The sequence below is a fragment of the Octopus bimaculoides genome, chromosome 27 (genome assembly GCF_046866305.1).
Source record: "Octopus bimaculoides isolate indiv1 chromosome 27, ASM4686630v1, whole genome shotgun sequence".
Lineage (NCBI taxonomy): Eukaryota > Metazoa > Mollusca > Cephalopoda > Octopoda > Octopodidae > Octopus > Octopus bimaculoides.
Window position 1 is genome coordinate 17,294,911 of NC_142954.1, and position 24,680 is coordinate 17,319,590.

The 24,680-nt window shown below is 41.3% G+C and overlaps 1 protein-coding gene across 2 annotated transcripts in view; it reads left to right on the plus strand.

Moving 5' to 3' along the window:
- The window catches only part of LOC106883887 (integrin beta-3-like), a 157,620-nt gene that overhangs the window by 33,870 nt on the left and 99,070 nt on the right, over positions 1 to 24,680 (plus strand). The window contains exon 2 of one of the 2 annotated variants that reach the window (XM_089343327.1): positions 8,191 to 8,223. The exons of the other annotated variant lie outside the window; for it this stretch is intronic. Within the exon in view, the coding sequence (XP_089199453.1) occupies positions 8,191 to 8,223 (33 nt within the window). The remainder of the gene's footprint in view (positions 1 to 8,190; positions 8,224 to 24,680) is intronic. 2 annotated transcript variants of the gene reach the window in all.

The window sequence follows — 24,680 nt, forward strand, 5'->3', positions numbered from 1 at the left end:
ATGTATGTATGCGTGTGTCTGTGTTTGTCCCCCACATCTCATCACTTGACAACCGATGTTGGTGTGTTTACGTCCCCGTAATTTAGCGGTTCGGTAAAAAGCGACCGGTGGAATAAATATTAGGCTTACAGAGAATAAATCCTGGAGTCGAATTGTTCGACTAAAGGTGGTGCTCCAGCATAGCCGTAGTCAAATGACAAACCAATAAAAGAATAGGCATGTGTGTGTATGTATATATGTGTGCGTGTATATTTGTGTGTCTGTGTGTACATATGTATATATATGTAAATATATGTATGCATATATATATATATGTGTGTGTGTGTGTGTGTGTGTGCGTGCGTGCGTGCGTGCGTGCGTGCGTGTGTGGAGTGGGGCACGAATGTTGTTTACCCCGACACAACTTAGCGGTTCGGCAAGAATGATCAATGTAATGAGTATCAAACTTTAGAAAGAAAAAACGTATTAGGGTCGACTCTCCCGGCTGAAGCCTTCAAAGCGGTATCCCAGTATGGCCGCAATCCAATGACTGAAACCTGTAAAAGCGCATCAACACAAGATTTCATACATCTAGTTCTATAAAAAAAAAATTAAAAAAAAATTGGGGATTGTGTAGAGTCAAATAAACTATGGGTTGAATTATAAGAAGGGATGGTCACGAACGGAACGCTTTTCGCTTCCGATTGAAATCACTCCAACCGCGACCATCCCATCTATTATCTCATATATTTGAGAATGTATATAAAAAAAAAAAAGCAAACAAATGGACTGAGTACTTCCAGATGTGGTATGATTAAAATTATTGGAATCGTCACGGTTAGAACACACCTTTACTTCTGATCAAAGGTATTCCATCCACAACTATCCCACCTTTTATTTTATACATGGGCGTAAGCGTGGCCAAGTGGTAAGAAGCTTCCTTCTCAACCACATAGTTCCGGGTTCGGTTCCACTGCGTTGCACCTTGGACCAGTGTTTTCTACTATAGCCTCGGGCCGACCAAAGCCTTTGTGAGTGGATTTGGTAGATGGAAACTGAAAGAAGCCCGTCATTAAAGTGTGTGTTTTTGTTCTCCACCACTGCGTGTCAGCCGATGTCATTATACACACACACACACATAAAGGTGCACGAGTGGCTAAGTGTTGCTTCTCAACCACATGGTTCCAGGTTCAGTCCCACTACGTGGCACCTTGAGCAAGTGTCTTCTACTATATCCCTGGGTCCACCGAAGCCTTGTGGGTGGATTGTGTGTGTGCATGTGTGCGCGCCTCTTTGTGTTTGTGTTCATCCCCCCTATTAACAACCGGTGTTGGTATGTTTACGTCTTTGTAACGTAGCGGTTTGCCAAAAGAGACCAACAGAATAAGAACCATGCTTAAAAAGAAAAATATTGAAGTCGATTTGTTCGACTAAAACCCTTCAATGCAGTGCCCCAGCATGGCCGCAATCTAATGAATGAAACCAGTGGAAGGTAAAAAGATGCATTTCTTTACAAGAAACAAAGCAGCGAGGTTTCTTTGTCTGACGCTTTACACAGTTGAACGCGTTTCTGGCCACTGAAGCATGTTCTCTTCGTGAGTGTTGTTGGAAACCTAAATAAGTGAACGTGTGAAAACCAAAACTACGTTTTAAGCATCGAATGACTATGGGGGAACCACCAGAATAAAATAGTAATCAAAGAGGGTCCACGCAAGCAGAATAGTAAATTGGGGACCTACAGTTGTGTTTTAAGGGTCTATGAAAAAGTTTAGCTTTAGATGTGTGTATTGGTATGTTTTGTGATGGTAAATATGAAGAATCTTTCCCAACGACAAATTAAAAGAAAGCAGTTTTCTAGGGTAAAATGGACGTTTTCTAGGGTAAAATGGATGGTGTAGATTACGAAAAACGCAATAAAAATTAGGGCAAACTAACCGTTTCAGAGATATTCGCATTTTTATGATGGTTACGGACGAAGGTAAAACTCGTGCACTCCACCTAACACTAACCCCAAAATTAAGCCTCAAACTAACCCTAACCAGTGTGCACGCGCTTTGCCTTTGCGCAACGTTCTACGGTAAAATAAATGTGTATATTACTCCAAAAAAGTAACAAAAAATAGAGCAAGCTTACCGTTTCAAATATATCCACATTTTTAAGAGGGTCCGCGATACAGTTTGCTGCTCTTCGTAAGAAAACGATGGAGACGTTCAGCATGATTCGGAATTGACTTAATGAACAAATACCTCGCTACATACTGCTTGAGGGACTTACCGACTGCCAGTCAACAGATGTATGTAAACTTAATTGTACTTGGAACCCTCCTAAAATGCGAATATCTCTGAAACGGTTTGTTTGCCCTATTTTGTAATGTTTTTCGTAAACTACACGTTCATTTTACCCTAGAAAACCGGGTTTTTTTTTATTTGTCGTTGGGAAAGATTCTTCAGATTTACCTTTACGACAAACTGCGATTTTAGATAGTTGAACCTACACAAGTTAATGTGTGAAAAGCAAATTTTGAAAGAAGGCGTAGGAGTGGCTGTGTGGTAAGTAGCTTGTTTACCAACCACATGGTTCCGGGTTTAGTCCCACTGCGTGGTATCTTGGGTAAGTGTCTTCTACTATAGCCTCGGGCCGACCAAAGCCTTGTGAGTAGACGGAAACTGAAAGAAGCCCGTCGTATATATATATATATATATATATATATATATATATATATATATATATATATATGTGTGTGTGTGTGGGGGGGGGGTCTGTTTTTGTCCCCTCCCCCAACATCGCTTGACAACCGATGCTGGTGTATTTACGTCCCCGTAACTTAGCGGTTCGGCAAAAGCGACCGATAGAATAAGTACTAGGCTTCCAAAGAATAAGTCCTGGGGTCGATTTGCTCGACTAAAGGCGGTGCTCCAGCATGGCCACAGTCAAAAGACTGAAACAAGTGAGAGAGTAAAACTAGTTTTCAAACACCGAATGCAGGAGTTAGATGGTAAGGGTGTAATTGAAGGGAGAAAATGGCTGCTGTTTGGCCTCGAGTCGGGTAGGGGCTATAAAGGTCATGGCACACCCCTTTCATCCCTATTCAGCAACCGTCGCTTTATTTAGGGGAAGGCTGACGGGAGGGGTTTGTGATGAGTGATATCTTTTTCGTCCTTCAGGTCACTGGTCAAAGTTGTTGACATCTCCATACGACAATCATACACAGACACATCGTGATGTGTCTGTCTGTACGAATGTGTATGTGTGTGTATATACGTATATGTAAAAACTTACTGTTGTCACACGCATGTATATGTATTTACTCACAGATATCTATATACATGCTTTCATTCAGTCATACGACAGACGCGCAGACGTCATGGTTTGTGTATGTGTACGTGTGTATATATATATATATATATATATATATATATATATATATATATATATATATATATATATATAATCTCAATCTTCGGAGAATTTCTTTCATCACCATCACTTCCAGTTCGCTTCCCTACTGCTAAACACTTCAACAAGTTTCTGTCACTCTACACCACCGCCGCCGGCGCCTCTTTTACTTCCACCATCATCTCACTTCACGGTCTACTTACCAAATATTTCTCTCCAGTTGCTACTTGATGCTGTTTGAAAAGACGTTAAATGAAAGAAAAAGGTGGTTCCTGGTGGTGGTGGTCGTGGTGGCGGCGGTTGTTGTTGTTTAAACCCAGGTTAGCCCTGATCGAGCTGACGTATGATCATTGGCATTACAGACAGATGCGGCCATTTTGACTTTTCTTAACGTGCAGGGAAGCTGGTTCTACACGTTGTATTATGCGACATTTTCTAGGACGGTTAAGGTGTGATATGAGTGAAATTTAGCTGCTCTTTCTACTACATCGATCGAAAAGGCATTGGCTCCTACATTGGCGCTAACAGATGGTGATGGTGACGATGAACATGTTTGTTAGTAGCTCCATGAGCGAAGGATGTGTGCGTATATTTTCGTCTTTACGTATATGTATGTGGTATATGTGTGATGAGAGAAGGATGGGTATCTTTGATGTACATTATGAATGGACGCCGTCCCCTCTCTCTACCGCTATTCATTCAATAACACACTCGTACACACACATCTCTTATTATTGTGTCCCTTCCTCACCCCTAAATCAAATTTGTTTGTAGAACTCGGAAGGTCACTTCTGTTATTGAGTGAATATAAACGACCCCTTTTCGCACTCTCTCCATTCTGTGTGTGAGTGTATGGGTATACATGTATGTATGCATATATTATATACATAGAAGCACACATTTGTCTATCTTGTCTATCTATCTATCTATCTATCTATCTATCTATCTATCTATCTATCTATCTATCTTGTTTCAATCATTAGAATGCGGCAGTGCTGGAGCACTGCCTTGAAGGGTTTAGCTCAGTTGTTCCCAATCTTTTCACTAACAAGGGCCCCTTTTATTTAAATGAGTTTTCCCACGGACCCTTTTTAATATGCTTATCCTTATGTATATTACTCTTTTACTTGTTTCAGTCATTTGACTGCGGCCATGGTGGAGCACCGCCTTTAGTCGAGCAAATCGACCCCAGGACTTATTCTTTGTAAGCCTAGTACTTATTCTATCGGTCTCTTTGCCGAATCGCTAAATTACGTGGACCTAAACACACCAGCATCGGTTGTCAAGCGATGTTGGGGGGACAAACGCACACACACACACACACACACACACACACACACACACACACACACACACACACACATACACACACATATATATATATATGACGGGCTTCTTTCAGTTTCTGTCTACCAAATCTACTTTGGTCGGCCCGAGGCTATAGTAGAAGACACTTGCCCAAGGTGCCACGCAGTGGAACTGAACCCAGAACCATGTGGTTGGTTTGGTAACCACTGGTTTAACTGAACAAATTGATCCCGGTATTTTTTTTTCTTGTTAGTCTGGTACATAATCTCTCTGGGTCTCGCTGAACCGCTGAGTTACGGGAAGCAAGCTAACCGACACCGATTGCCGAGTGATGGGGAGGACAAACACACAAACGTGAACGCTTCTCTCTCTCGTGCTACACACACACACACACACACACACACACACATAATGAGAACATCGCCGCGTATCAATGGCTGCCTGCAACGACATTAAACGGAGAAGATGAGGTTGTGGAGGTCAACAAATTGACTGACATTAAAGTTACACACACGGGGTGAGAGAAGGAGGAAGAGAGAGAGAGAGAGACGATGCGGTGGGATGGGTGGACTAGGAAATGATGACGTTTGCAGTGAAATGGGTGGTGGTGGTGGTGGTGACTGATGGTAGCAATTCTCTATTCGTCCTCATCATTTCATCACCGCAACGTAGTCACTTATCTCCCCAACACCTCCAATTACACCACGAATCAAAGAGGAAGTTAGACTACAAACGTTTATGTCTATGTGGTCGCTAGATGTGTTAAATATAGCAGTCAAATGTTAATCCAATCCCATCCTAAGAAAATAATAATAATAATAATGCTTTCTACTATCGGTACAAGGCCTGCAGTTTCGGGGCAGGGTACCTGTCGATTACGACGACCCCAGGGCTCGACTTGTACTTATTTTATCGACCTTGAAATGATGAGAGACAAAGTTGACCTCGGAGAAATTTGAACTCAGATCTTCAAGACGAATGGAATGCCGCCAAGGTAACCATTCTGCCAGCTCACCGCCATAATAATAATAATAATAATAATAATAATAATAATCCTTTCTACTGGAAGCACAAGGCCTCAAATTTGTGGGGTGGGGACTAGTCGATTACATCGACCCCAGTGTTTCACCGGTACTTAATTTATCGACCACCTCACAACGCAGCAACGGACGAAATGCCGCTAAGCATTGCGCCCGGTACCGTAACCATTCAGCCAGCTCACCACCTATAATAATAATAATAGTCGGCGATCTTTCGGTACGATTACCTAAATATCGGCCTTTTCCGTAAAAAGTGTCTTCGGCGATCTTTTCCGTAACACCCGCACGATCTTCACTACGGTGTTAGGGTTAGGGTTTTAGTGTCAGGGTTTGGGTTTTAGTGTCAGGGTTAGGGTTAGTGTTTAGGGTTACGGTTAGGGACGGAATTCCCTAACGCAAACCCTAAAACCCAAACCCTAACCGTAAACCCTTCAAAATAAATCGCGCTCTCTGTTTGTCTTTCGCTGTTTTGACATCGTTTCCCTGTTTTTCTCCAACACTTTTTACGGAAAAGGGCGATCTTTGGTAAAGATCGCCGAAGACACTTTTTACGGAAAAGGCCGATATTTAGGTAATCGTACCGAAAGATCGCCTAATAGTCCTTTCTATTATAGGAATAAGGCCTGAAATTTTCTAGGAAGAGACTAGTCGTTTACATTGACCCCAATGCTCAACTGGTACTTAGTTTATCGACTCCAAAATGAAGAAAGGCTAAGTCAACCTCGGTGAAATGTGAACTCAGAACATGAAGACCAAATGACCGCTCGGCGTGCTAACGATTCTGCCAGTTCGTCCCCGTAATAATAATAATAATAATAATAATAATAACAACAACAACAAAAGGCTTAACTGTTACTCCCAAGTATGTGTGACCCGGTTTGTAGATTGTACCATGTTTTCTCTAATTGTTTTAGGAGTCTGTGTAGTCGCCAACCGACGCGTACACCTTCTTTGCCATCCTACCTTTTGACTCAGCAGAACAGTAAGGATTTAACAGCTGGAAGAGAGAAAGAGTGACGAATGGATGCATCGGCACTAAGGTGGTACTTACCGCTGAGCAGACTGGTGCAACATGGAATGAAGTGCTTTGTTTAACCCTTAGCCTCTCAAAAGCATTTTTATCAGTTTTCTTAAACGACCAGGCTTGTTTTCAGATGTCTGATTAGCCTTTGTTTTTGTTTTTTTAAATACATATTCTGAGTAATATGAAGTTTTCCATTCCTATGTCCCACGTTACTCAGACCCCCTCCCATATATATATATATATATATATATATATATATATATATAGTAATAACAAGAACAATCATCCTTGGAAGGAATTTATAGACATTTAATGCATCGCTACATGCATTTCCACAAATCACATGGCTCTTGGGATGATTACAGTATAGTCTATTGTATCCGTGGGTATCGAGTAGATCATTTTCATGGGTTCATTTCTTCGAGCAATATAACATAAATGGATGTTTAACAGAGGGTCGTTTATCCCTTTTGATTAATGCTTGCATATTCAAAACGTTTCCCGCAACCACATGTGAATTGTTGGCGAATTGTTTTTCCTCCGTCTTCCTTTTCTATTGGACTTTCCTCTGTTTCTGAAGAAGAGCTTTGCTCGAAACGTTAGACCACTCTTTTTCCTTCCCTGAGCATTTGCTAATACTTTACATGTACAACGTGCTCGCGTTGTTGTTTTTTTTTTGTGTTCTTCGTTTTATTTTATTTATATATATACATATATATATATACATACACATACACACACACATACACACACACACACACACACCATCTATTTGGAAAGCAAGCTTCGCACCATAGACACACACTTATATATACGATGGACTTACAGTTTCCGTCAACCAAATTCTCTCACATGGCATTGGTTGGCCGGTGGTTATAGTTGAAAATATTTACTCAAAGTACCGCGCAGAGGGACTGGACCCAAAACATGGTTCCAAAACTAGTTTCTTAACCACACAACTATGTATTTATGCGCGCAAACACACACACACACTATTGACATGAGTATTCTGTATAACTTAGAGTGGATGTAATGAAAGAAAGCCACAAAACTGCAGTTTCCTCTCGAGAAAGAATCTCGTATAAACATATAGTGCTAAAAAGCACAAAATAATATCAGTAGTAGACGGAAACTATGCGTCCTTCCTTTTTATTTTATTTCAAAACGAGTAGCGTGCTATGAATGAGATTTTGCTGCTATATCTAGTACATTGTGCAACCCTATGGAGGCCCTCCTAGCTCGGTCTCGTTGTAGAATATTGTAATGTATCGTTAGCGTTGCTTTTTGTTCTCTTTCTCTCTATTACTGGTTCCACTATTTCTCTCTCTTCAAGCCACAATGGCAGTCTATCTGTCTGTCTGTTTGTCTTTCTCTCTCCTTTATCGAATCTTAATCAATAATTCAATAATTAGACACTGATTATCTGAATTGTTTCGTTCATAGGAGTTGAGTCTACTCCTGCGGCACCACGTGGAGGTAAGAAACCTGTCAGGTTGATGTTGTAGTCGTCGGTGCTTTTGTTGTTCTGTGTAATGTTTATGGAATTTGACATGTTTTGTATTCTATAATGTAGACTTTGTTCGTGTTTTACAATGAAGTATTTAAGTCTTTCGTGGTTTATTTCCGTAATGTCTTATGTTGTATTGTTCTGTTTTATGTAGTATTGGGGCGCTGTGTAATATATGTTGTCGTGTAATATTTGTATATATATGTTTGTGTATATAGACGAATGTGTGGATGTTTGGTAAGAAGCTTGCTTGCGTGGCAGCTTGGGCAAGTCTCTTCTACTATAGCCTCGGACTGACCAAAGCCTTGAGTGGATTTGGTAGACGGAAATTGAAAGAAGCGAAGGCGGCGAGCTGGCAAAATCGTTAGCACGCCGGGCGAAATGCTTAGCGGTATTTCGTCTGCCGTTACGTTCTGAGTTCAAATTCCGCCGAGGTCAACTTTGCCTTTCTTCCTTTTGGGGGTCGATAAATTAAGCACCAGTTACGCACTGGGGTCGATATAATTGTTTTAATCCATTTGTTTGTCCCCTCTGTGTGTAGCCCCTTGTGAGCAGTAAAGAAATAGGAAATTGAAAGAAGCCCGTTATATATATATATATATATATGGGAGAATGTACGAAAAAAACAACAACAGACGAGGACAGGTGGTGTAAACAACAAAAGGATGTATTAGTATGACGCTCGGGAATACGGAAAGTCTTTAACGTTTCGAGCTACGCTCTTCAACAGAAAGAATACGGAGACAAGGAGAAAAACACGGAGGAAAAAAAATTGAATAGTGTTCAGTCAACGGTCAATCATAATAATGGCTAATCATAGTAATGACTGACCGGAAGTTAGAGATTTTTTTTCACAGAAGAGCTAAGAAAAGGGGGAGAAAGAACGGTGATCGAAGAACGAGGGGCTGTGTGTGTGGGAGATAGAATGCTGTATATATACATACATACATACACACACACACACACACACACACACACACACACACACACATATGTGTGTGTTTGTCTTTGTCCCCGTAAGGTCCAGGCTCAAAGAGAAAATAACCCCCGTGGTCGATAAATTCTACTAAAACTTTTTCAAGGCAGCGCACCAGCATGGCCGCAATCTAATGACTGACACAAGTAAAAGATGAAAGATATCTGTTTGCCTCACCACATAATTACTTTTAGTTAGTGTTAACATATTTAATGTTGGGAGTATTAAAAAGTTAATTATTAATGATTATGGGGTGAATAAAAATACCAAAAACATTTAACAAAATTTACCAATGACTGGGTTTTTTTTTTGTTGTTAAGTGTGTCTGGGGGGTGTGTTTAAGGGAAGAAGAAAGTGAGAGGGATGCCTCAGGGTGTATAGGAATGTGTGTATAAGGATTGTTGTGTTTGTAGTGTAGTGTAGACAAAAAGTGAACCCAACCCAATCCTAGCCATGTCGTGCTTATCTCAACATTAAACCTTTGTTTATGGCGGAAATTGTGGTTTTTCCGCCGTCTTCTTAGCACCAGTTTGTGTGTGTGAGTGTAATACATATATGTGTGTGTGTGTGTGTGTGTGTGTGTATGTATGTATGTATGTGCGTGCGTGTATATGTGTACGTCTGTATATGTGTGTGTGTGGTTGTAAGTGTATATGTATGGATGTATTTATATGTGTGTGTGTATGTATATGTGTACATTACAGGTGTGTGTGTGCGTGTCTGAAGGCGCATGGCTTAGTGGTTTGAGTGTCGGGCTCACAATCATGTGGTAATGAATTCGGTTCCCGGCCCAGGCTGTGTGTTGTGTTCTTGATCAAGACACGAATCTTTCTGACACATTCTACCAGTGTCCCAAGTTTGAAAGTGTTTCATTAAGAAAACAAGTGGCGCCCGCCAAATCAGAAAGATCCCAAGACACTTTATTTCATGTTGCTCCAGTTCACTCAGTTGTAGAATTGAGTTGCGATGCCACTGGTGCCAAGCTGTATCGGCCCCTTTGCCTTTCCCTTGGATAACATCAGTGGTGTGTAGAGGGGAGGCTGGTATGCATGAGTGACTGCTGGTCTTCCACAAACAACCTTACCTGGACTTGTGCCTCGGAGGGGAACTTTCTAGGTGCAATCCTAACCGAAGGAGGTCTATATATATGTGGAGGCGCAATGGCCCAGTGCTTAGGACGGCGGACTCGCGGTCATAGGATCGCGGTTTCGATTCCCAGACTGGGCGTTGTGAGTGTTTATTGAGCGAAAACACCTAAAGCTCCACGAGGCTCTGGCAGGGGATGGTGGCGAACCCTGCTGTACACTTTCACCACAACTTTCTCTCACTCTTTCTTCCTCTTTCTGTTGTACCTGTAATTCAAAGGGCCAGCCTTGTCACACTGTGTCACGCTGAATCTCCCCGAGAACTACGTTAAAGGTACACGTGTCTGTGGAGTGCTCAGCCACTTGCACGTTAATTTCACGAGCAGGCTGTTCCGTTGATCGGATCATCTAGAACCATCGTCGTCGTAACCGACGGAGTGCCGTTATATTTATATATCAGTGTACATTAAACACATAAGAAGTATCCGTCATAGGATTCCTGGCACGCTACAAGGAACAGCCAAAATCCAAACCACTATTAGGGATAAAACTTCGAAGAGAATGAAGTTTTATCCCTAATAGTGGTTTGGATTTTGGCTGTTCCTTCTAACGTGCCAGTAATCCTATGACGGATACCTCTTATGTGTTTAAATGTACACTTATATATATATATATATATATATATATATATATATATATATATATATATATATATATATATACATACATACACGACAGGCTTCTTTCAGTTTCCGTCTACCAAATCTACTCAGAAGGCTATAGTACAAGCTCAAGGTGTCACAGTGAAACTGAACACGGAATCTTACCACAGAGCCACGCCTGCACATGTCTATATTTATCGCTATATATATATATATATATATATATATATGTGTGTGTGTGTGTGTGTGTGTGTGTGCGCGCGTGCGTGCATGTGTGTGCATACATGTAAAAGCAACATATCCACTGTGTCAGGAGGTCAACGAAAATGCCAAAAAGCAATTCCGCTACTCCCTCCCTCCCCCCTCTCCCCCCCTGCTCCTTTCACTCAGCCCCCTCACTCCACCTCACCCACCCCGTGATATTCTGCTCTCGAACGACCCCCACCGATATCATTGGCAGAGGAAAAAAAAAAAGGAGGGTTGGAGAGGAATTGAGGGCAGGGAGTCTTCCTAGACGTTCGTACCTCTGTAACATCTTGTCTAATTATGTAGCGTGTGTATGTATGTATGTGTGTGTGTGTGTGTGTTGATGTATCGGATAAAGGATGTGTGTTTATGAAGTGTCAGACACAGGATTCTTGTAGTCTCGTCTAAAAGCAATTACTTCGTTTCGTTTCGTTTTGTGGTTTTTTTTACGTAAAATCTTTTAGTTTTTCATAAGTTTTCTTATTTGTTTTCTCATTTATCTTGTAATCACAGCCAAGACTAATAGCTATGGTTGCTTCGTCTATTCTCTACTACTACTACTACTACTACTACTACTACTACTACTACTACTACTACTACTACTACTACTATCGTGATGAAGGCGGCGAGCTGGCAGAGTCGTTAGCATTCCGGACGAAATGCTTAGCAGTATTTCGTCCGTCTTTACATTCTGGGTTCAAATTCCGCCGAGGTCGACTTTGCCTGTCATCCTTTCGCAGTCGATAAAATAAGTACCCCTTGAACCCTGATTTCGATGTAATCGACTTAACCCCCCTGTACTTGCCGGCCTTGTGCCGAAATTTGAAACCGATACATAATGAATTTTAGATCTGAATGTGATTGTATTTATGTGTGGTGTGCAGTTGTCTACTTATTTATGTTGTTGTGTTGCAACATGTGGTGTACATATGTAAATATATGAATGTATTTGTGTATCATTATTATTATTATTATTATTTGTTTTGTCCTGTGCTGTCCATAATGTTTTTCTTAATGTAAACTTTTGTGGTTAATATTTATTATTATTGTATATATTATTATTATTATTATTGAGTGAGAGAGCTGTGCATGCCATCAAAGTGACACTGGGGTACAAATATACGAAGCCCAGTATACCCATCATGACTACCCGTCTGATAAGGGTACAACAGGCACATGCATCACAACTACATGTGCGTGACAAGGTGACCTTATATCAAGATAAACAGCGCATGACCTTGCAGGTGGGGCCCAGTTAGAATTTTCTTCAGGTTGAGTAGCCCATCTCACTCAAAAGGTCTCTGAATAAGGTTTGTTTTAAAGATAATGAACAAAACACTCATGTTTCCAGAGGCGAATTATTCAAACCCCAAAGAATCCCTCTCAACACATGGCTATGATGTTCCCCCACTACTTCTGCTCATGATCAGAGATGCTCATATTGTCAGCCACTAAGGGACATACGTAACTGGATAAGGTCAAACAACTGATAAGCAAATCTGTGATACTGAGCAGAATATTTGCTGTAGGCCCTCTTTTATACTTAGACAAAACATGTACATGATAACACTTCCAATCAGTAAAGATCAAAAGCCAAGAGAGCCACTGCCTGCTGCTGCTGTTGTTGTTGTTGTTGTTAGGTGGCGTGCTGGCAGAATCATTAGCACACCGGGCGAAACGCTTTGCGGTATTTCGTCTGTCTTCGCGGTCTGAGTTCTAATGCCACCGGGGTGGACTTTGCCTTTCATCCTTTCGGGGTCAATCAATTACCAGTTACGCACTGGGGTCGATGTAATTGACTCATCCCCTTCCCCCAAATTTAGGCCTTGTGCCTATAGTAGAAAAGATTATCATTATTATTATTATGGCAGCGATCTGGCAGAACCGTGTTAGCACCCAGGGCAAAATGCTTAGCGGCATTTCGTCCGCTGAGTCAAATTTTGAGGTCAGCTTTGCCTTTCATCTTTTCGGGGTCGATAAATTAAGTACCAGTGAAGCACTGAGACGATGTAATCAACTTACCCCTCCCCACGAAAAATTCGGGTTTCATGTCTATAGAAAAAAGGATTACTATTCTAATTATTATTAAAGTGGTGAGGTGGCGTGATTAATTTGAAGACAAGTTAGTTGTTATTTCTAGCAGGTTTTACGACTCGGTGGAAGTTCCGCCCTCGTTGGAAGTGGAAGTCCCTCCTATCTTAAATTTTCAAAACAACGTCTCAGTGTTGATTTTAAAATAGAAAATCACGCGTTTTAACTCTTAAAATCTTAAACAATCTTGTTACTTAGCTCAAAGTTAGTCCTGATAATAGAGTAATAGTACTGGTGGTATAAATAGTGGTGATAGAAGTGTCGTTGTTTAGTTCCAGGTCAACTCTGCGATAATGAAGTAATGTTAATAACGTCTGTGTGGCGGTGGTTGTGAATGCAGCGTTGTTTTATTTTTGCTCTTGTCAGTAAATGGGAACTGAAAAAGCCATAGTTCGTGTCTGGACATCATGTGATTGTTGTGAACTAGCAAACTAGCTTCACCGTCATATAAGCAGGGTCGTTCGTTTCCAATCTTCCGTGGAAACTCCCAGCTATGGAGAAATGTTACAATGCTTGAGAATATCACCTGATGAAATGGCATGGTTATGCAAGAAAACGATTTATTTAATGGGATCTTTTTTAAAACGGGGCCACATTTTTCATCAACGAAACACTTTGAAACTTGGAACACTGGTAGAATGTGTCATATAAAACATCTTTTTCTCTTAGTCTTCTTTAAAAAAAAAAGAAATCCATAAATTATTCCATGTTAAAGTTGTCGTATTTCTGTAATTTCAACCAATCACTGACGTCCATTCAGCCGATATACATTAAGTGCCGACTACATAAACAAACGATTCTGAAACAATTAACCCTAACCCTAACCCTAACTCTAACCCTAACCCTAACCCTAGAGTTAGGGTTAGGGTTAGGGTTAAAGCAAATTTAAAATGAAAAAAGCAAATAAAACGAAGAATCGTTTGTTTATGTAGTCGGCACTTAATGTATATCGGCTGAATGGACGTCAGTGATTGGTTGAAATTATCGAAAGAACACAATTTTTTACATGAAATAAATTCGAATACAAAAATATTTTTCTGTTCTATAACACAAAATAGATAAGTATACGAAGTTTGAAAGTCTTTCGGTACCAAAAACACTACGTAAAACATTAATGAAAAATGTGGCCCCCGTTTTAAAAAAGATCCATTTAATGTTCTCTAATATATTATGCAATTGAATTCGAATTTGAAAATAAATCATGTTATTGAACCGCGTGTAATGATGTTTTGAACTAATTGTTTTTTGTCATATATATATATATATATATATATATATATATGAGACAGTTGTGTGTATGTTAATGCAGCTACCATCTGAAGATTGCTATAAACGATGAAAGTACTTGCAATATTATAATATGTAATGTAAAAAATTCAAAAACAAAATGTAAAAATTAGGCTAAGTTTAAACTTGATTGACTTGTGTGTGTGTGTGTGTGTGTGTGTGTGTGTGTGTAGCTTATGTAATATCGCGCGGAAAAAACTTCAAACAACTTCAATGAAGGTGTGGTATATGTATGTATGTATGTATGTGTGTATAAATATGTATGTGGGTGCTTTCGAAAAAACACGTCTTGAAAAATGCTGCCAACTTGTGTGTTTGTATGTGTGAAAGGGAAGTGGTGGGGAGAAGTTCATGTAAGATCTTGAAAACTGCTTACATTTTTTTATAACTCTACATAAATCATTCACCGCTAATGTATGAATGGGCTGGTAATTGTAATGGTGTTGGTGGTGGCGAGGGTGATGTGGAAATTGGGTTGTAGTGATGGTGGGAGTATAGCATTAATCTAGTGGTGGGAGTTACGAATTAATGTGGTGGTTGTGGGAGTTGAGGATTAATGTAGTGGCTGTGGTAGGAGTATAGGATTAGTGCGATGGTGGTGGTGGTGGTGGTGGTGAGTGTATAGGAAGTGAGATGATAGCAGTGGTAGGAGGAATGTTGAAGCTGGAGGAATAGATTCGCTGTGAAACTAGGGCGGGGGGGGAGGCTGAACGGGTGTCGGAGTCGATGGTGAAAGAGTAGGAGGAGGAGGTAGTAGTGATGGTGGAGGGGTGTCTAAGTGAACGTGCTGGTTGCTGGAGTAGTAGTAAGGGTAGGAGGGGGTACTTCGTCGACGGCGGTGTTGGACAGACGACGGGGTTGATTGGTTGCGAGCATGGTATGATAGTGGTGGTGGTGGTGTCGGCTGCGGCGTCAATGAATTTCACACACACACAAAGTAATCAAGCCCAAATTCTTTAATTTACCAACTGCCGACATGAAAACGAATAAAAAAGAACGCATACCTACTTATATTAACAATAGTGTGTCTGTATGTGTGTGTGTGTGTGTGTGTGTACATATTGGTGAATGATGTGAACATGTAATGCTCTGAGAATGTGTGTGTGTGTGTGTGTGTGTGTGTGTGTGTGTGTGTGTGTGTGTGTAAGCATAGCTTAAAGGTGGATTTATGAGTGAGTGAGGTTGTGAGTTAAATCATTACTCCTTCTTACTCTTTTACATGTTTGAGTCATTTAGACTGCGGCCATGCTAGAGCAACATCTTGAAGAATTCTTAGTCGAATGAATTGATCCCAGTACTTATTTGTTTTTTTTTTTTTAAGCTTGGTACATATTCTATCGGTCTGATTTGCCGAACCATTAGATAACGAGGGCGTAAACACACCAACACCGGTTGTCAATCTCTGAGAATTTAAGCTGACCCCTCCCCCGCCCACACCTACTTACACATTCAAACTGGCAAAACTTGAAAATATTTTCAGACTGAGTCTATTAACAAACATACCATTATAAACACACACACACACACACACACACACACACACACGCGCGATTTAAAACAGCTTGATTCGGGCCCCTACAACGTAAAATTTCGTAGGCTCCTAAGAGAAACCTAGCTCGTCCGTTTCATGTACCTGAAACAAACACACACATACACACATACACACACACGCACAGACGTGTATATACGAAAGGTTGTCTAGATATATGTAGGTGAGAGTGTCCAAGGTGTGAGGCCAGGAAATAAATGAAGTGTTTAATGAATGATGATATCTTACATTGCCTTTGTTATTAGGAAGGCTCCTTATCGATGTGTATTGTAAAGTGCGCGCAGGGGAGGGCGCGTGGGCGTATGCAGTTCACAAACACACGCACAGGGCCTGGTGGTGTGGATATTGCTCGTAGGAGTGGCTGTGTGGTAAGTAGCTTGCTTACGAACCACATGGTTCCGGGTTCAGTCCCACTGCGTGGCACCTTGGGCAAGTGTCTTCTACTATAGCCTCGGGCCGACCAAAGCCTTGTGAGAGGATTTGGTAGACGGAAACTGAAAGAAGCCCGTCGTATATATGTATATGTATATATATATATATATGTATGTGTACATGTGTGTGTGTCTGTGTTTGTCCTCCCAACATCGCTTGACAACCGATGCTGGTGTGTTTACGGGGACGTAAACACACCAGCATCGGTTCGGCAAAAGACACTGATAGAATAAGTACCAGGCTTACAAAAGAATAAATCTTAGGGTCGATTTGCTCGACTAAAGACGGTGCTCCAGCATGACCGCAGTCAAATGACTGAAACAAGCAAAAAGCGATCACGAGATTGCGATTTCAGTTCCCGGACCAGGTGGTGCGTTGTGTTTTTGAAACACAACAACTTCGACGACACCCGACGCGCGGCACGAAGTTCTCCTGTTCAGGCAGCGTCTATTTAATGGAGAGAGTAAGCTAACATGCGGCACGAACATTTGATCACTATATATGTAAATATATATATGGACTCTATCCATAAAATTCTTCAACCTTACCTTTGCTCTCTATCTTTTTGCTTTTATATATTTACATATACACACGCTAATACACGACTTATAATACCCAATCCTGTTCATACAACGACTGGGGCAAACTAATCGGTATACAGCACTTACTCGGTATTACCTGCATCCTCCGGGGTTTGGTTAAATCCAACACCCTCCTCAACCTTATATATATATATATAATCGTTTGTGCAAGTCGTTCGGACGGACGGCGCTAGGAAATGCGGGGTCCATGAAGAGAACTGTCAGTGAGACCCTCTACTTTACAAAAGCTGAAGATTGACGTTTTATGCTTCGTGTAGTACGCCAGTCCCAGCCCAAAAAGCATTGAGGGTTTGTGCCTCCACCACTAGTCACAATGATATACTGAAAATTCAATATAGGGTCCTCCGTTTGAGTGTGTGCGCGTGGCCCTTTCTTGGCACATGACCCAATTTGAACGAATTTGATTCGCTTAAAACCGGCCCTGTGCGCGCGCACGCGCGCACACACACACATATGGTCCACAGCTTCTTCCCCAACCCAACCTCCCAACCTGGCTCGTTCCCTTGCTCCCGCCCACGCTGCCGCACTTGCCCTTACCTCACCAGCACCCATCACCGACCCTTTCGCATCACCGACTCCTTCACCTGCACTTCTACCAACATCATCTATTGTATATCCTGCTCTCTCTGCCATTCTCTGTACATCGGACAAATGGGGCGCCGCCTAGCCGACCGATTCGCGGAACACCTCCGAGACATCAACGTTGGCAATGACACCCCGGTGTCACGCCACTTCCGTTCTGCCGGCCACTCCTTGCAGCAACACCTGTCCGTGTTTGGATTGTCCATGCACAGGGGCCATCCGGACTCCCGTTTGCGCCGTGAACAGGGATTAATCTTCTCTCTTCGCTCCTTTGCGCCACATGGGCTCAACTCCCCTCCCCTCTTCATCTAACCCCCTCCTCCTGCCACCCCTACTCTTTCTCTCCTCTCTCTTACTCTCTCTCACTCTCTTCTCTCGTACTCCCCCCTCTCTCACTCTTACTCTCTACACTCTTACTCTCTTACTCTCTCACACTCTTCTCTCGTTTCCCTCTCTCTCACTCTCTTCTCTCTCACTCTCTTCTCTCTCACTCTCTTTCTCTTCCTCTCTTTCTCCCCCCATACCCACCTTCCCCCTCTCTCACATCCACCTTCCCTCTCTTATACCCACACTCTCCTCTCTTCCTCTCTTTCTCTCCCCTCCCATACCCACCCTCCCCCTCTCTTACATCCACCTTCCCCTTCCCCCCTTCATCGTCAACACCCCCTTATAAGCTCATCCCACCACACCACACTCCTACACTACCTTCCCACTCCACCCCATCCAATTCCTTACAACCACCACCCACCCCTACCTCTACCCCACCCTCAGCCTAACCCACACTCCACCCATGCCTTCCCCACCTCCCAACACCCTCACATCACACCACACCAATACCCTCGCATCACACCACGCACACACTACAACTGACCAACTCCTTTCTCCCTTCCCCATTTTCACACTACATACGTCAAGATCACCAGCATTCTATCTCCCACACACAGCCCCTCGTTCTTCGATCACCGTTTGTTATCTCCCCCTTTTCTTAGCTCTCCTGAAAAAAGAATTTCTAACTTCCGGTCAGCCATTATTAGCCATTATTATGATTGACCGTTGACTGAACACTATTCAATTTTTGTCTCAGTGTTTTTCTCCTTGTCTCCGTATTCTTTCTGTTGAAGAGCGTAGATCGAAATGTCAAAGACTTTCCGTATTCCCGAGCGTCATACTAATACATCCTTTTGCTATTTACACCACCTGTCCTCGTCTGTTGTTGTTTTTTCGTACATTCTCCCGTATATATATATATATATATATATATATATATATATATATATATATATATATATATATAAGGTTGAGGAGGGTATTGGATTTAACCAAACCCCGGAGGATACAGGTAATACCGAGTAAGTGCTGTATACCGATTAGTTTGCCCCAGTCGTTGTATGAACAGGATTGGGTATTATAAATGGTATATTAGCGTGTGTATATGTAAATATATAAAAACAAAAGGATAAAGAGAGCAAAGGTAAGGTTGAAGAATTTTATGGATAGAGTCCACATATATATTTACATATATATATATATATATATATATATTCACCCCTCTCTCTCTCTCTCTCTCTCTCTCTCTCTCTCTCTCTCCCACACCCTTCCCAATACTCATATGCGTGTTTGCTAAGGGTGTCAGCGTATGCGGATGTGAGTGTACATATATCAATTTGTTTAATTACTCTGAACAATTTAGGTGTGTGTTTGTATGTTTGTATTTGTCTTTGGTGCTCATTATGTCATTACGTGTGTGTTTATATGCGTGTTTGTATAGTTGTATAGACTATGCACATATTGTTATAGGCTTGTGTGCGTGAATAGTATATATATATATATATATAGATATAGATAGATAAAAAAGTGTAGGTGGCATATATATATATAGTTAGAAGAAAAGAAAATGGAGATAAGGAAGTTAACAATTATTCATTATTAACAAATTGGCCATCTTTGCTTCTTACAGCCGTTTCAATTAATACTCAGTTTAATTACAAATTTGTACATTACATTTACAGTTATATGACATGAGCATAATTTCATCAAAGAAACAAAAGATGTACCTTGGGATCTTATGTGCGTACCTGTCAATTCATTTCAGCAGACTACATGCTTAATACATACCTATTGTTTTAAGGGAATTTAATTCACCCACAATACTAGGTATTGAACCAATATCTCCTTGAATGCAACCATCCCTTCATGAGGTTAACATAACCACTAATTATATATATATGTATGTAGAGGCGCAATGGCCCAGTGGTTAGGGCAGCGATTTCGATTTCCAGACCGGGCGTTGTGTGACTTTATTGAGCCAAAACACCTAAAGCTCCACGAAGCTCTGGCAGGGGGTGATGGCGACCCCTGTTGTACTCTTTCGTCTCAACTTTGTCTCACTCTTTCTTCCTGTTTCTTGAGTAAAAAGCTGCGATGGACTGGCGTCCCGTCCAGCTAGGGGGGAACACATACGCCATGGAAACCAGGAAACCGGCTCCACAAGGGGCTAAGAGGATTTCCATTCCATATATATATATATATATATATATATATATATATATACATACAGTAATCAGTCACCATATTGCTGTTCACCATTCGCGCACTCAGTACAACGCGGATTTTTCCGGCTAATATATGTAAATTTATATCGCGGGATTTCTGAGGCTGATAGGTTTTTATATTTTTGTAGATTTTGATTATTTCTGTGGGAGGTTTTGGAACATAACACCCACGATAATCGAGGGATTGCTCTGTGTGTGTGTGTGTGTATATATATATATGTGTGTGTGTGTGTGTGTGTGTGTGTGTGGAGAAGCAAGTATCTGTGGCGTTCTGTGGACAAGATTCTGAGAAGGTCTCCGGATGGATTTGTTGAAGGAAGGATAATGTACAATGGTTAAATTATGATGATGATGGGGAAGATGAGATGGATGAGTAGAATGATTATACAAATGGAAAAAAAGAAAAAAACATGAAAAGCACAAGGAACAACAAATGCCAACTTGATAAAGACCCAAATACTGTAATGTTGTCAATAAAAAGGGCAGGTTGTAGGATGACGCCTTGACTAATTGCTTGTTGATATAAACTCGTAATTGTTGATCTTTTATGGAATGTAACAGTGGCAGAAGTTGTTGTTGTTGTTGTGTGTGTTCTGTAATGTCATAGCTTAGTAAAATTGTTAAAGCGTTGGAAAACATGCATTGTAGTTATCTTCCATTTTTTTTTTTTTTTCATTTATTACTGCGAGTTCAAATCCCGCCAAGGTTAGCTTTCCCTCTTATTGTACTTTTTAAACAATTTAGTCGGTCAAATACCAGTTAATACTAGGGTCAGTGGCGGAATTCTGGTTTAAGCAACCCATATAACCCCTCATAGCTTTTTCTTCTTCTTTTGGAATTTTCCGAAAACTTTTCCAAATTTGTGTTATACACACGGGAAAAACAGCAAAGCGTTACTCATGTTAAATTTAGCTGTTATTTCTAACAGGTCAAGGGATCATATAGAGGCCTCCCTCATTGAAATGAAACCATTAAATTATATAAATATTTGCTGCAGAATTTGTCAGGAAACAGAAGCGAGAAGCAGCGAGGCGAGCGAAACTGTAGGGTTCCGCACATGAAATATAAATAGGGGAGAGTTGAAAGGAGCGTTTTAACTGACTTATATGATATTTACATATGTGTGAGGCACCCCCCATGCACACGCCCTAACCCCACCCTCGCCCTAACCCCACCCTCGCCCTAACTCCACCCTCGCCCTCGTCACTGCATTTATATTTAGTTTAACAATTGCTCCCCCTAAGTTACTTTTTTTTAAAATTTTCTCTCTCAGCCATGTTGGCAAACGAAACGGGTGAATACAGTTAGGTTAGGAACCACTGGAAGACATGTAGGAATTTCGAGGATGCCTGCAGAGAGCTGTTTTCAAATGTGTGTTCTAGTCTGTCATCATTGTCATCATTTTAACATCCACTTTTCTATGCTTGCATGGGTTGGACAGAATCTGATGAGGCAAATTCTTTTCCTGTCACCAACCCTCACCTGTTTCTAAGCAATGTAATATTTCTCTATGACCGAGGTGGTGAGTTGGCAGAAACGTTAGCACGCTGGGCGAAATGCTCAGCAGTATATCATCTGTCTTTACGTTCTGAGTTCAAATTCTGCCAAGGTCGACTTTGCCTTTTATCCTTTTGGGGATCAATAAATTAAGCACTAGTTGCGTATTGGGGTTGATCTAATCAACTGGCCCCCTCCCCAGAAATTTCGGGTCTCCTGCTTAGAGTAGAAAAGAATATACAAGGTAAGGCAGCAAGCTGCCAGAAACGTTAGCTCACCGGGCGAAATGCTTTGCGGTATTTCGTTTGCCTTTACGTTCTGAGTTCAAATTCCGCCGAGGTCGACTTTGCCTTTCATCCTTTCGGGGTCGATAAATTAAGAATCAGTTACGCACTGGGGTCGATGTAATCAACTTAATCCCTTTGTCTGTCCTTGTTTTTCCTCTCTGTTTAGTCCCTTGTGGGCAATAGAGAAATAAGAAATATTAGCAAGCTGGCGAAATGCTCAGCAGTGTTGATGTGTTTACATCCCTGTAACTTAGCAGTTTGACAAAAGAAACCAATAGAATAAGTACTAGGCTTTAAAATAAAAGTCCTGGGTTCAGTTTGTTTGACTAAAACCCTTCAAGGTAGTACCCCCAACATGGCCGCTGTCAAATTACTGAAACAAGTAAAAAATGAAAGAAGGTGATGTCCCATCATGGTTGCAGTCTAATGATTGAAGCATGTAAAAGATCACACACACACACACACTAGTGATGATCTTTCAGTTTCCGTCTACTAAATCCACTCCAGAGACCATTGTGTGCCTGAGTTGAAGGTATTTGGCCAAGGTGTTTGCACAATGGGATTGAACCCGAAACCAAGTGCTTAGGAAGCAAGCTTCTTCTCACGCAGCCAGGCTTGCCTCTGTTCTATGGCCATCTGCACATTTTTTTTTTCACCCTTTCAAAGTCTAGCCAGGCTCATGGGCCCGTTTTCCCGGTTTCTATGACATATGTGTTCCTCCGGCTGGACGGGATACCAGTCCACCGCAGCGTTACTTAAGAAACAGGAAGAAAGACTGAGAGAAAGTTGGGGCGAAAGAGTACAACAGGGATCGCCACCACCCCCTGCCGGAGCTTCGTGGAGCTTAGATGTTTTCGCTCAATAAATACTCTCAACGCCGGTCTGGGAATCGAAACTGCGATCCTCCGACCGCGAGTCCGCTGCCCTAACCACTAGGCCATTGCGCCTCCACATCTGCAAATTTACTAAAGGCAAATTGGTGGTATGTCGCTGCCAATAAATGTTTTATTGTTTATATTGAAAATTCGTTTGAAATAGCGTTCCCAAATCTTTAATATTTAAATTAGAGTGAATGTATTTAATTAGAAGTTAATTGAAGCTTCTGGAATTGTAAATCTAAATTGCATGGTTTTGATTCAAAATGATTTATCAGTTGTTTGAATAATCAGAAATGTAAACCATTATACTTACAAATCAAAAAGCCTCAGCTGTTAATAAAATACATGTGTAAGTATTTGTGAATGTGTGTGTATGTGCGCCTACATGTGTGTACGTCTGTGTATGTGCATATATGTATGTGTAAGCATGAGTGTGTATATATTACTTTGTGTGTATGTCGAAGTATTAAGTGATAACCGCTAAAAGGGTAATTATAAGGTTACGAGAGAGAAAGCAGGCAGAAATGTGAGAGGTCGGCAGCCATACCTGCAATTTTACTGTTAAGCTGCTGGTTAATGTCTGCTGTTTAATGTCAATATCATGAAGGCTAATGGCTTTGTGGTTAGGAGTGCTCAGCTCATTGTATTAATGCCAGAGGTTCAATTCCTGATCTGGGCGGTGTGCTGTGTTCTTGTACAAGGCACTTCATTTGCTGTTACTCCAGTCTGTCATTAGTTCTTCTGTTGTTGTGGACGATGACCAAGGATATCACATGGGAGAAGATGGAGCACAGTGTGTCTAGCTGTGACCAATCAGCCCAACGTGTGCTTGGAAGGTTCTGCCACTGGTTGGGCACTGATGGGTTGTACCAGTGCTGAGTACTAGTTACACCTACACCCCTCTCTCTTCCTTTCTTACTCCCCCTCTCCCTCATCACAAGTAGGTCAAAAGTGCCGAGTCCAAGAAATAGTTTGTTTGCTCGTGATTACATAGGCATCACAAACAGTTATTGAAAGTATAGTATGCATATAAGGCGGCGAGCTGGCAGAATCATTAGCATGCCGAGCGAAATGCTTAGCAGTATTTTGTCTGCCGCTACGTTCTGAGTTCAAATTCTGCCGAGGTCGACTTTGACTTTCATCCTTTCGGGGTCGATAAATTAAGTACCAGTTACGCACTGGGGTCGATGTAATCGACTTAATCCCTTTATCTGTCTTTGTTTGTCCCCTCTATGTTTAGCCCCTTGTGGGCAATAAAGAAATAAGAAAGCATAGTATCTATTACTGAGACATACTTGTTAGCATGTAACAGTTGGTTGTAATATCTTAGTAGTGACCATTAGATGTAAGCATAAAGGCATCAGGTCTTGGTAAGATCCTATGACCCAGTTTTCAGTTGATACATACTGCAACCATTTCTTGAACATTTCTGAGCAAGTCCAGCCAAAGTCCTCAGTTGTCGTAACCGGTTTAATAGGCCTGTCATTGGCAGTGTTACTGTTTCTCTTTAGCCCCAGGTCTACCAAGATCCAGCACTCTTATGATCAGAGACATTCTAAACATGACCCTCCCCAATGTTAAATTACTCCATTATATTTCTTAACACATCAGTATGTAATTTGAAGTAGATTTGGCTGCTATTTTTAGCAGCCTGAGACACCACATAGAGATTTTGAGGCTGGCATTATTGATGGTATGTT